Below are 13,492 nucleotides of genomic sequence, written 5' to 3'. Positions count from 1 at the left end.
AGGTACCTGGTGTAGAGAGGCACAGTATATAATATAGAGTTTTGACTGTAATAATATATTTATCTTAAATGAAAAAACGGTTTTAACTTTAAAACCATTAATTATTACTCTCAGACAGTCTTTAAAATTGATTGACTATGGCTAATGAAAATCCTATGACAAAATCTTGGAAGGACAGTAACTGGAACCAACAACTTAATCCTCACAATGTCCTTGCTTACTTTTGTCAACGCAGCAATCTTTTTTATGATAAGACATGTAACAACGAAATAGCAAAGATGCAAAGATTAAATCCAAATCAACTTCTTCACATGAAAGGTTTTTCTCAAAAATTTTAATTTTACTGCTGGGTAATTGCGTAGAGTTATGGGGGTAGTAACACTAGTTGTTAATCTGCCCTTTTTCCTGATTTTTCTGAACCAAATTGCAACCAAATGCTGCAGCAATCAAATCTCTTGAATATTTTCCAAGTTCCAAAACCTATTTGAGTATTTATGCTCTATTTCTATGCTATACAATTTCAGGGATTGAATATACTCTTCTTCACGTTGATGAAGCAAGTGATCTCATGATAATCCGAAAACAAGAAAGACATAGCCCATCTCATGTAAGTCTGTCAACTATTTTATGACACAATATAATAAAATGCAAATTATGATGAGAAATGATTGTAGATTTAATGGCTTAAATACCCTAACTCACAAACTATTTAGATGATAAATATTCTTCAGGTTGTCCCACTCGCTAATTACTACGTCCTCCAAGGAACTATTTACCAAGCACCTGATCTCCATCATGTGCTCAATTCTCGGCTTGCTGGGACACTATTTCATCTTCAAGAAGCCTTGGATAAAACTCTGACAATGAGTCGGTAAGTGACCTGATCTTGTTTGGAATTTTGAACAGCTCTTGGAGTTGACCAATCGAACAGACTAGAAGTTTGTTTTGTAGGGGGGGGTGTCACGTCCGTCTATGTCCGCTTGTCTCATAGAATCCAAAAAGGACAGGACATAGGCGGACATAGGCGCACATAGACGGACATAGGCGGACATAGGCGGACATAGACGGACATTGACGGACATATACGGACATTAGCGGACATTAATGGACACCTAAATTGCTAAATAAAATGTTCAATTTTTGCTGTTATAGGGGGATCATGTAGTTTCGTCCGTTCGGTACCCTATGTTTTCAAAACGGACAAAAAATAGAGCGGACAAAAACTGACAAAAATGGACAAAAACGGACAAAAATGGAAATAACATTTAGATGCTTCCTCCTACTCTTCCACCTCCTCCTCCTGGGTCTTCCTGATCTTCCTCAGTCCTCTTCCTCCTCCCCTCCTCAGTCCTCCTACTCCTCCTCCTCGTCCTCAGTCCTCCTCATCAGTCCTCAACAGTCCTCCTCCTCCCCAGTCCTCCTCCTCCTCTTTAGTTCTCCTGGGTCCTCCTCCTGGGTCCTCCTCCTCCTCTTCATCCTCCTCCTCTTCCTCCTCAGTCCTCCTCAGTCCTCCTCAGTCTTCCTCAGTCCTCAGTCCTCCTCCTCATCCTTCTCCTCAGTCCTCCATCCTCCTCCTCAGTCCTCCCCCAGTCCCCCTCGTCCTCCTATTCAGTCCTCCTCCTCCTCAGTCCTCCTCCTTCTCAGTCCTCCTCAGTCCACCTCAGTCCTCCTCCTCATCCTTCTCCTCAGTCCTCCATCCTCCTCCTCAGTCCTCCCCTAGTCCCCCTCCTCCTCCTATTCAGTCTTCCTCCTCCTCCTCAGTCCTCCTCCTCTTCCCTCTCAATCATCCTCCTCAGCCATCCTACTCAGTCCTCCTCAGTCCTCCTCCTCCTGGGTCCTCCTCCTCCTCTTCATCCTCCTCTTCCTCCTCGGTCCTCAGTCCTCCTCCTCAGTCCTCCTCCTCATCCTTCTCATCAGTCCTCCTCCTCCTCAGTCCTCTCCCAGTCCCCCTCCTTCTCCTCCTATTCAGTCCTTCTCCTCCTCCGCCTCAGTTCTCCTCAGTCCTCCTTCTCATTTCTCCTAAGTCCTCCTCCTGAGTCCTCCTCCTCCTCTTCCTCCTGAGTCCTCCTCCTGAGTTCTTCTCCTCCTCCCTCTCAGTCATCCTCCTCAGTCATCCTCCTCAGCCATCCTCCTCAGCCATCCTCCTCAGTACTCCTCAGTACTCCTCCTTCTCAGTCATCGTCAGTCCTCCTCCTCAGTCCTCCTCAGTCCTCCTCCTCCTCCTGGGTCCTCCTCCTCCTCCTCCTACTGGGTCCTCCTCCTGGGTCTTCCTGATCCTCCCCAGTCCTCTTCCTCCTCCCCTCCTCCTCCTCTTCCTCCTGAGTCCTCCTCCTGAGTTCTTCTCCTCCTCCCTCTCAGTCATCCTCCTCAGTCATCCTCCTCAGCCATCCTCCTCAGCCATCCTCCTCAGTACTCCTCAGTACTCCTCCTTCTCAGTCATCGTCAGTCCTCCTCCTCAGTCCTCCTCAGTCCTCCTCCTCCCCAGTCCTCCTCCTCCTCCTGGGGCCTTTTCCTGGGTCCTCCTCCTGGGTCCTCCTTCTCCTCCTGGGTCCTCCTTCTCCTCCTGGGTCCTTCCCCTCCTCCTCCTCAGTCCTCTTCCTCCTCTTCCTCCTCCTCCTCCCTATCAGTCATCCTCCTCAGCCATCCTCCTCAGCCATCCTCCTCAGTCCTCCTCCTTCTCAGTCCTCCTGAGTCCTCCTCCTGAGTCCTTCTCCTCCTCAGTCATCCTCCTCAGTTCTCCTCCTCCTCCTAGGTCCTCCTCCTCCTCCTGGGGCCTTTTCCTGGGTCCTCCTCCTGGGTCCTCCTTCTCCTCCTGGGTCCTCCTTCTCCTCCTGGGTCCTTCCCCTCCTCCTCCTCAGTCCTCTTCCTCCTCTTCCTCCTCCTCCTCCCTATCAGTCATCCTCCTCAGCCATCCTCCTCAGCCATCCTCCTCAGTCCTCCTCCTTCTCAGTCCTCCTGAGTCCTCCTCCTGAGTCCTTCTCCTCCTCAGTCATCCTCCTCAGTTCTCCTCCTCCTCCTAGGTCCTCCTCCTGGGTCCTCCTCCTGGGTCCTCCTCCTGGGTCTTCCTGATCCTCCCCAGTCCTCTTCCTCCTCCCCTCCTCAGTCCTCCTCCTACTCCTCTTCCTCGTCCTCAGTCCTCCTCATCAGTCCTCAACAGTCCTCCTCCTCCCCAGTCCTCCTCCTCAGTCCTCCTCCTTCTCAGTCCTCCTCAGTCCACCTCAGTCCTCCTCCTCATCCTTCTCCTCAGTCCTCCATCCTCCTCCTCAGTCCTCCCCTAGTCCCCCTCCTCCTCCTATTCAGTCTTCCTCCTCCTCCTCAGTCCTCCTCCTCTTCCCTCTCAATCATCCTCCTCAGCCATCCTACTCAGTCCTCCTCAGTCCTCCTCCTCCTGGGTCCTCCTCCTCCTCTTCATCCTCCTCTTCCTCCTCGGTCCTCAGTCCTCCTCCTCAGTCCTCCTCCTCATCCTTCTCATCAGTCCTCCTCCTCCTCAGTCCTCTCCCAGTCCCCCTCCTTCTCCTCCTATTCAGTCCTTCTCCTCCTCCGCCTCAGTTCTCCTCAGTCCTCCTTCTCATTTCTCCTAAGTCCTCCTCCTGAGTCCTCCTCCTCCTCTTCCTCCTGAGTCCTCCTCCTGAGTTCTTCTCCTCCTCCCTCTCAGTCATCCTCCTCAGTCATCCTCCTCAGCCATCCTCCTCAGCCATCCTCCTCAGTACTCCTCAGTACTCCTCCTTCTCAGTCATCGTCAGTCCTCCTCCTCAGTCCTCCTCAGTCCTCCTCCTCCTCCTGGGTCCTCCTCCTCCTCCTCCTACTGGGTCCTCCTCCTGGGTCTTCCTGATCCTCCCCAGTCCTCTTCCTCCTCCCCTCCTCCTCCTCTTCCTCCTGAGTCCTCCTCCTGAGTTCTTCTCCTCCTCCCTCTCAGTCATCCTCCTCAGTCATCCTCCTCAGCCATCCTCCTCAGCCATCCTCCTCAGTACTCCTCAGTACTCCTCCTTCTCAGTCATCGTCAGTCCTCCTCCTCAGTCCTCCTCAGTCCTCCTCCTCCCCAGTCCTCCTCCTCCTCCTGGGGCCTTTTCCTGGGTCCTCCTCCTGGGTCCTCCTTCTCCTCCTGGGTCCTCCTTCTCCTCCTGGGTCCTTCCCCTCCTCCTCCTCAGTCCTCTTCCTCCTCTTCCTCCTCCTCCTCCCTATCAGTCATCCTCCTCAGCCATCCTCCTCAGCCATCCTCCTCAGTCCTCCTCCTTCTCAGTCCTCCTGAGTCCTCCTCCTGAGTCCTTCTCCTCCTCAGTCATCCTCCTCAGTTCTCCTCCTCCTCCTAGGTCCTCCTCCTCCTCCTGGGGCCTTTTCCTGGGTCCTCCTCCTGGGTCCTCCTTCTCCTCCTGGGTCCTCCTTCTCCTCCTGGGTCCTTCCCCTCCTCCTCCTCAGTCCTCTTCCTCCTCTTCCTCCTCCTCCTCCCTATCAGTCATCCTCCTCAGCCATCCTCCTCAGCCATCCTCCTCAGTCCTCCTCCTTCTCAGTCCTCCTGAGTCCTCCTCCTGAGTCCTTCTCCTCCTCAGTCATCCTCCTCAGTTCTCCTCCTCCTCCTAGGTCCTCCTCCTGGGTCCTCCTCCTGGGTCCTCCTCCTGGGTCTTCCTGATCCTCCCCAGTCCTCTTCCTCCTCCCCTCCTCAGTCCTCCTCCTACTCCTCTTCCTCGTCCTCAGTCCTCCTCATCAGTCCTCAACAGTCCTCCTCCTCCCCAGTCCTCCTCCTCCTCCTCCTCCTGGGGCCTTTTCCTGGATCCCTATATAATTTGATATAAGTTAAAGCTATTAATAGCTTTAGTGTGATAAATAAGTCTTTTGTTTTGTACAAAATTATAATACATAGAAGTTGCGAAAAAGAATAGAATCCAAAAAGGACAGGACATAGGCGGACATAGACGGACGTGACACCCCCCCTCCCCCCCTAAAGTTAAGAGACTCGCTGTTCAGATCGCCGCGTCCATTGGTTTATCAATTAAATATCTGACCAATGAGCGTACGTTATTTCGTCTATTATAGAGATAATATAAACAATAGAACGACAACATCAGCTTAACAGCTTAACGTTGAAGGACCCGATAGAGACAGATTACTGGAGACCGCTGGGTAGACTAATCCACAGTGATCACTTCATCACCCCGTATGTGTTATATTGAACAAATATTCCGAGCCAACAATGTACCAGATCTATAAAACAGAGTACGAGTCCGCCAATTTCCGTCCGAGTCCGCCAATGTCCGTCCGTGTCCGCCAATGTCCCAAAAAACACGTCCGTTGTCTCATAGAATCCAAAAAGGATTCCAATGTCCGTCCGAGTCCGCCAATGTCCGTCCGTGTCCGCCAATGTCCCAAAAAACACGTCCGTTGTCTCATAGAATCCAAAAAGGACAGGACATAGGCGGACATAGACGGACGTGACACCCCCCCCCCCCCCCCCCCCTTTGTAGTAATGAATGTGCAATCCTACCTACAAGTGCTCATCCTGCCTATTCTATTGAGTTACCTCCACACATAGAGTCAATTTTTTTGCAATTTATTGTAATATAGAAGTGAACATTTGACAGTGAGATGCAGCCTTTGATTTCATCAATGTATACGAAACTTTATGTCAACGTTTTGAGAACCTCGAATAAATTTCAGGTATGATCCTAATAAAGGGCATTACTGGTCATTTGATCCTCCTGAACCATCAAAGGAGGAGAAGCTACGAAGTGAACCTTGTTCACAGTTCCAAAAGGAAAGGTAGTAATTGGTTATGTAGATTGTGATTTTTAGGTATTTATTTTCTCTCTTTATCTCGTTGATGCAGTTGATCGTGATGTTCTTTCATTTCTGATTATTCAAATATGCCTTGAACTGTTTCTAAAATTACTGATCACATACATTATTTTCAGTATTGATAAGCTGATGGACATTTTAACTAAGAAGTATCAACATTTTATGCTGCGCACTGGGCCAGTTGTCACAGAACAATCAAACATCAAACAGGAGACAAAAGATGAGCCTCAAAGGTGATCAAGAATATAAGTACACATTGACTGTAATTATGAATATGAACTTCCTCTCATAATGAGCTAAGGTAAAATGAGGTTAAAGAGGTTATTATGACTTATTAATGAGCCACCCATGCAATCAAGCGAAGAACATTGACATTCATTCACTGTTGTCTCTATTTGAAGATTCCACCATGCTGTATACATTCTGTATTGTTTTATTATAACGCTCTACGTTTCTAAGTGGTTCAAGTTTTAATATCTCTTCAAATCACACTAATAATTTATCTTTTTAGTGAAGATACATTTCTGTACCTTACGACCTCAAATTATAAATTAATTTGATTTTATTCGTTTGGCATAACTCAGCCAACTTAACGTTTTAAATCTTCAAGTGATGGTATACTTTGGCTCTTAATACTATACAGAATATTGACTCTAATGTTCATTGAAAATAGTTTCATAAAATTGTATGAAAGGCTAACAATGTTAATCCACTAGAACAGAAATGGCTCCTAAAGTGGTGGTACCAGCAGATTTTGGTATAGAGAACCTACACTCTCAGTTTCACGGTAACGTGGTCCTAAAGTTACAAGGAGGAGAGGACATGAAAGCAAACTCTCTGATCCTGTCTTACCACAGTTCAGTGTTTGTTCACCTGTTCCTGGAACTACAACAGTCTGTTCTGGAGATGGAGGACTTTGTGGGGGAGGCGGTGAAGAGTTTCCTGGGGGCCCTGTACAGCGGGGAGATCCAACTAGTGAGGCACTTGTTCAGAGATGTCAACAAGCTCTGTCACGTCTTCAAAGTGGAGTGGTTGTCAGGGAGATGTTGGGACTACTTCACTGGTCTGGTGGGTGATGTTAGTGTTCACACTGACTACCAGACTTTGTTGTTCTTGTTTGAGGAGGCCAGGTTTTGTATGAGAGTGATGAAATGTGACAAGTTTGTGGACCTGGTGGTACAGAAGATTTGTGGTCTGGAGAACAGAGCTGAGATATTTGTTGAACCCTACATGAAGAACTACACTGAACTAGAAACTAGCCAACTAGATTTAATGTTGCAGATTACATTAAGTAATCCAATGTTCTTGCTGAAAATAATGAAGAAGAATCTGGAGAATGAAGGAGGAGTATTCAATGAAGCTTCTCGTTATCTGCTGGAAAATATTGATCTTTGTAAATGCATTGCTGATGATGAAGCTCTTTTTGAGGATCTGTTTGATGTTTTAGATAGTGCAACTAAATCATCTGATTCTGATGCACTATTTGTTAACACATTGTACAGGAAATCTGTAAGAGAACTCAAGAAAAGACAGCCTTCAAGTTGTTCATCAGGACTATCAAATGTAGCATACTCTGTCACTGTAGTTCCTCAAGTGCAGCAGAAATTCCGAATATCTTTTGTTCATTCGATCATTTCGAGGACTTAATGAACGTGAATTTCTAGATGTGACTGGAGAGTCTCCTCTTGTTAGAAACTTGTACATGCTCATCGAGGGATTTTTTGCATTCCAATATAATTCCAATTTTGAAGTATTGCTGACACCTAATATGGTACATAAAATAGAGCAGATTCGGTCGCAAGAGAGGATGGAGCAGAATATCACCTGAATTCCTTGAATTTTGGCATGACATTGATGTCGAAGAGGCTAATATTATAAAAGAAAACGGTTGCGATCTTACGTCTAAGGAAGAGAGTGTTCGAAGGGTTGGAAAGACAGTCGGGATGGATAATAAAATATCAAAGGTAAATAAGTGCAAAGTTAGAGATCTGTTTTACAGACCACTATCTTTTGCTTTTCATTTCAAACACCCTAACACGATTGATTGTTGTTTACCTGGAAAATGTGGGTTCCTTCTAAAATGTACCCCTGATATGAAGTCTGGTGAACCACACAAGTTTAAAGTAAGCCTTTGTTTAGATCAAGAAGTATATCCTGAGGGACTTCATATTCATCCTGAGTTTGTGAAAGCGGACAAAATTCATTTGGTGCCTTTGTTTGAATCGACTCTGGAATGAGATACTGCTTAGCCACTTTCACCTGGAATGAGTTTGGTATAAGTGAGGTGATAAATGATGATGAGGGATCATCATTAAAATGGGTAGTAGGTGATGCATACATATTCCCTGATAACTATTTTAAGCTGTCTGCGTTCATAACTTTGTGATTCGTTTCAGCAAATTTTACGAGTTTTAGATATTCCACGGGTTTGGAGTGGCTATAGATCCCTAAATTCGTAGGAGAAGTTACGATTTATGTTGAATTACTTTACCACTTTATACCAATCTACTTTTGAAACAACGTACCCTGTGAGCCTGTGAATCATTTATATCGGGGAATCAAATACGTTTAAATAAAATTGAATAATTTCAATAATGTTTTTCTGTCAAATCTTCTTTGTTTTCATCAATAACTGTCTTTAAATATTAAACAGCACAATGGCTCCTAAAGTTTGTGCTTAAAAGTTTTCTCTATAAAATAGTTCAAAAATGTGTTGTTTACGGTACTAACAATATTAATCTAATAGAGTTATAGAATGGCTCCTAAAGTGGTGGTACCAGCAGATTTTGGTATAGAGAACCTACACTCTCAGTTTCACGGTAACGTGGTCCTAAAGTTACAAGGAGGAGAGGACATGAAAGCAAACTCTCTGATCCTATCTTACCACAGTTTAGTGTTTGTTCACCTGTTCCTGGAACTACAACAGTCTGTTCTGGAGATGGAGGACTTTGTGGGGGAGGCGGTGAAGAGTTTCCTGGGGGCCCTGTACAGCGGGGAGATCCAACTAGTGAGGCACTTGTTCAGAGATGTCAACAAGCTCTGTCACGTCTTCAAAGTAGAGTGGTTAGCAGGGAGATGTTGGGACTACTTCACTGGTCTGGTGGGTGATGTTAGTGTTCACACTGACTACCAAACTTTGTTGTTCTTGTTTGAGGAGGCCAGGTTTTGTATGAGAGTGATGAAATGTGACAAGTTTGTGGACCTGGTGGTACAGAAGATTTGTGGTCTGGAGAACAGAGCTGAGATATTTGTTGAACCCTACATGAAGAACTACACTGAACTGGAAACTAGTCAAATGGACACAATGATACAGATCACCAATAATAATCCAATGTTCTTACTGAAAATAATGAAAAATAGTCTGGAGGATGAGGGAGGAATATTCAATAAATCTTCTCGTTACCTGCTAGAAAATATTGATCTTTGTAAATGCATTGCTGATGATGAAGCTTTCTTTGAGGAGCTGTTTGATGTTTTAGATAGTGCAACTAAATCATCTGATTCAGATGCACTATTTGTTAACACATTGTACAGAAAGTCTGTGAGAGAGCTCAAGAAAAGACCACCTGTAAGTTTCCCTGACCCATCAACTTCAGTTCCCGCTATCCAATTAAGTCCCTCAAAATCATCAGAAATTGCTCATATCTTTTGTTCATTTGAGTATTTTCGTGAGTTTAGTGACAAGGAATTTCTTGAGGCAGTAAAAACATCTCCTCTTATATTAAACCTGTACATGCTGATTGAAGCAATTGTAGCTTTTACATATTGTAATGGTCATGCTCAGTTAATGACTCCCGATATGGTACATAAAATAGAGGAGATTCGTCGCAAGAGAGATGGAGCAGAATATCACCTGAATTCCTGGCATCGTGGCTTGATTTTGATGTCAAAGTGGCTGATAATATTAAGGAAAACAGCCAAGATCTTATTTCTCAAGAGGAGAGTGTCAGGAGAGTTGGGAAGATAGTTGGAACAGACTATAAGTTATCAAATAATAGTGTCTGTACAATTTCAGACCTGTTTTCTTACCCTCAATCCTTTGCTTATCATTTCAAACATCCTGACACTACTGATTGTAATCTACCTGGAAAGTGTGGGTTCCTACTGAAAAGCACGCCTATTTTGAAGTTTAATAAACCACACAAGTTTAAAGTAAACATTTGTTATGACCAAAGAGAATATCCCGAGGGACTTCATATTCATCCAGAGTTTGTGAAAGCGGAGAGACTTCATTTGGTTCCCATGCTTAAAACAGTTAGCGAGTCGGAATACTCATATTGCTTAGCCAGTTTTACGTGGAATGAGTTTGGTATACGCGACATTTTTCAGCCGGCTTTTTACGAACTGTATGGTTCTTTTTTTAATTCCCTACATTTTCAATTAGGTAACGCCAACATACAGTGTGTAACTAGTTTGAAGTTGATCGCTTTCATCACAATATCAGACCCGCCAGCTAGTTCTGGAGATTGCGTAATTGCACCAACTAATAACAGAGATTGCGTTATCGCATAATTTGTATTGTGTTTCATTTCTATTTGTAATTTTTGATAATTTTTGTTATGATCTCTTGAAAATGTAGTAACCTAATTATGTCTGTTGAGTCTACAGTTTATGTGCATTCACCCTAGCTCATTTTCCAGTACGCGCGATTGAAAATCGCTTGTGCAATACAATTACTCATAAGCGCTGACCTTTGTCATTGCATTCAAGTATTGAAACCCCATTGAAACCCCATAATTTTATCTTACTTTTAAAAGTGATGTACAAATAATTACAGAATGTTTCTAAAAAATAGCTCAAAAATGTTAAGGTTACTAACAATGTTAATCTACTAGAACACCATGGCTCCTAAAGTGGTGGTACCAGCAGATTTTGGTATAGAGAACCTACACTCTCAGTTTCACGGTAACGTGGTCCTAAAGTTACAAGGAGGAGAGGAAATGAAAGCAAACTCTCTGATCCTGTCTTACCACAGTTCAGTGTTTGTTCACCTGTTCCTGGAACTACAACAGTCTGTTCTAGAGATGGAGGACTTTGTGGGGGAGGCGGTGAAGAGTTTCCTGGGGGCCCTGTACAGCGGGGAGATCCAACTAGTGAGGCACTTGTTCAGAGATGTCAACAAGCTCTGTCACGTCTTCAAAGTGGAGTGGTTGTCAGGGAGATGTTGGGACTACTTCACTGGTCTGGTGGGTGATGTTAGTGTTCACACTGACTACCAGACTTTGTTGTTCTTGTTTGAGGAGGCCAGGTTTTGTATGAGAGTGATGAAATGTGACAAGTTTGTGGACCTGGTGGTACAGAAGATTTGTGGTCTGGAGAACAGAGCTGAGATATTTGTTGAACCCTACATGAAGAACTACTCTGAACTGGAAACTAGTCAACTGGATCTTATAATACAGATCACCAATCATAATCCTAAGCTCTTGCTGAAGATAATGAAGAAGAATCTGGAGAATGAGGGAGGAGTATTCAATGCAGCTTCTCGTTACCTGCTAGAAAATATTGATCTTTGTAAATGCATTGCTGATGATGAAGCTTTTTTTGAGAAGCTGTTTGATGTTTTAGATACTAGTGCAACTAAATCATCTGATTCATGTGCACTATTTGTTAACACATTGTACAGAAAATCTGTAAGAGAGTTCAAGAAAAAACCACCTGTAAGTTCTCCAAACTCATCAACTGTGTCTTCCTCTTTATCTGTAGTACCCTCAAGTTCAACAGAAATTGCTCATATTTTTTGTTCGTATGAGATGTTTGAAGGACTGAATACCCAGGAATTTCTTGATGCTGTTAAAGAATCTCCTCTTATATCAAACTTGTACATGCTGATTGAAGTAATTGTAGCTTTCAAATGTTATAATGGTCATTATCAGTTGATAACTCCCGATATGGTACATGAAATGTACCAGATTCGTCGCAAGAGAGGATGGAGCAGAATATCACCTGAGTTCCTTGAATTGTGGCATGACGCTGATGTCAAAGAGGCTGATACTATAAAAGAGAACGGTTTTGATCTTACGTCTAAGGAAGAGAGTGTTAGAAGGCCAAGGGTTGGAAAAACATTCGGGCTGGATAATAAAATATCAAAGATAAATAAGTGTAGACTTAACGATCTGTTTTACAAACCACACTCTTTTGCTTTCTATTTCAAACACCCTAACACGATTGATTGTTGTTTACCTGGAAAATGTGGGTTCCTTCTAAAATGTACCCCTGATATGAAGTCTGGTGAACCACACAAGTTTAAAGTAAACCTTTGTTTTGATCAAGAAGATTATCCTGAGGGACTTCATATTCATCCTGAGTTTGTAAAAGCGGACAAAATTCATTTGGTGCCTTTGATTGAATTCAACTCTGGGATGAGATACAGCTTAGCAATGTTCACTTGGAATGACTACGGTGTAAATAATGTGACAGGTGAGGGATCTTTGTCAGTTTGGGATATCGGCAGTTTTAAAATATACTCAGATACACCTTTGAAGTTGTGTGCGTTCATAACGTTATGATCCAATATGAAACAGAAAGTTTACGAGATTAAAATACTCAACGTGTTTCATATAAATATTATATCGTGGAGTGGTTATTAATTCCAAAATTCTTTGACAAACCTACGATTTACGTTATATCTACTATCGTGAATAGACATGTGTTAATTCATGCACTCTTTTTACAGCCTGCATAAATCATTGAGTTTGAGGAACATATAAGTTCATAAATTCAGTTATTACATTCCATTAATGTTACTTTCTAATAATCGTGCTATTAAATCAGTGTTGATTTCCTCATCACGTGTATAAAATATTTCTCACGAAATTTTATTTATTTGCTAATTGTTAAAAAAGAAATTGTGTACCCGTTATTGGACTTTTTGATATTTATATCACGAAGGTAATATTTATAAATATTACCTTCGTTTTATACATGTACGTTACTTCGTGTTTAGTGATGAACCAATTAACAAAAGGAGTAATGATAACTCTCATAATTTCATAATTTTCCTTACCGTTTATCAATTCCTTTTATAGCCGACCCAGCTCAGTCAAGAATAATTTTTTTTTCTTCTCTTAATTTTAAACACTTAATTTGAAAGATGCTAACAATGTTAATCCACTAGAACACCATGGCTCCTAAAGTGGTGGTACCCGCAGATTTTAGTAATGAGAACCTACACTCTCAGTTTCATGGTAACGTGGTCCTAAAGTTACAAGGAGGAGAGGACATGAAAGCAAACTCTCTGATCCTATCCTACCACAGTTCAGTGTTTGTTCACCTGTTCCTGGAACTACAACAGTCTGTTCTAGAGATGGAGGACTTTGTGGGGGAGGCGGTGAAGAGTTTCCTGGGGGCCCTGTACAGCGGGGAGATCCAACTAGTGAGGCACTTGTTCAGAGATGTCAACAAGCTCTGTCACGTCTTCAAAGTGGAGTGGTTAGCAGGGAGATGTTGGGACTACTTCACTGGTCTGGTGGGTGATGTTAGTGTTCACACTGACTACCAGACCTTATTTTTCTTGTTTGAGGAGGCCAGGTTTTGTATGAGAGTGATGAAATGTGACAAGTTTATGGACCTGGTGGTACAGAAGATTTGTGGTCTGGAGAACAGAGCTGAGATATTTGTTGAACCCTACATGAGGAACTACTCTGAACTGGAAACTAGTCAACTGGATCTCATGATACAGATAACAAAATATGATAATCCAATG

General features: G+C 43.5%; 3 protein-coding genes across 3 annotated transcripts in view; all 3 read left to right on the top strand.

The window, feature by feature from the left end:
* LOC134816098 (translocation protein SEC63 homolog) overlaps positions 1–13,492 on the top strand; it is a 44,071-nt gene that overhangs the window by 13,924 nt on the left and 16,655 nt on the right.
* On the top strand, positions 105–6,104 carry LOC134815362 (mediator of RNA polymerase II transcription subunit 6-like). Its single transcript, XM_063823885.1, has 5 exons — positions 105–318; positions 525–607; positions 732–871; positions 5,653–5,754; positions 5,907–6,104. Exons 1-5 carry the CDS (start codon positions 138–140, stop codon positions 6,025–6,027), a joined length of 627 nt encoding a protein of 208 aa, XP_063679955.1. The 5' UTR covers positions 105–137; the 3' UTR covers positions 6,028–6,104.
* On the top strand, positions 6,511–10,486 carry LOC134816116 (uncharacterized). The gene is made up of 2 exons (XM_063824871.1): positions 6,511–8,198; positions 9,469–10,486. Exon 1 carries the CDS (start codon positions 6,514–6,516, stop codon positions 7,435–7,437), a length of 924 nt encoding a protein of 307 aa, XP_063680941.1. The 5' UTR covers positions 6,511–6,513; the 3' UTR covers positions 7,438–8,198; positions 9,469–10,486.

This window comes from Bolinopsis microptera, chromosome 5, assembly GCF_026151205.1.
Source record: "Bolinopsis microptera isolate Bmic1 chromosome 5, MBARI_Bmic_1.0, whole genome shotgun sequence".
NCBI classification, from domain to species: domain Eukaryota; kingdom Metazoa; phylum Ctenophora; class Tentaculata; order Lobata; family Bolinopsidae; genus Bolinopsis; species Bolinopsis microptera.
Note: the sequence above shows the minus strand (reverse complement) of the source record. Positions and strands in the feature narration are given on the sequence as shown.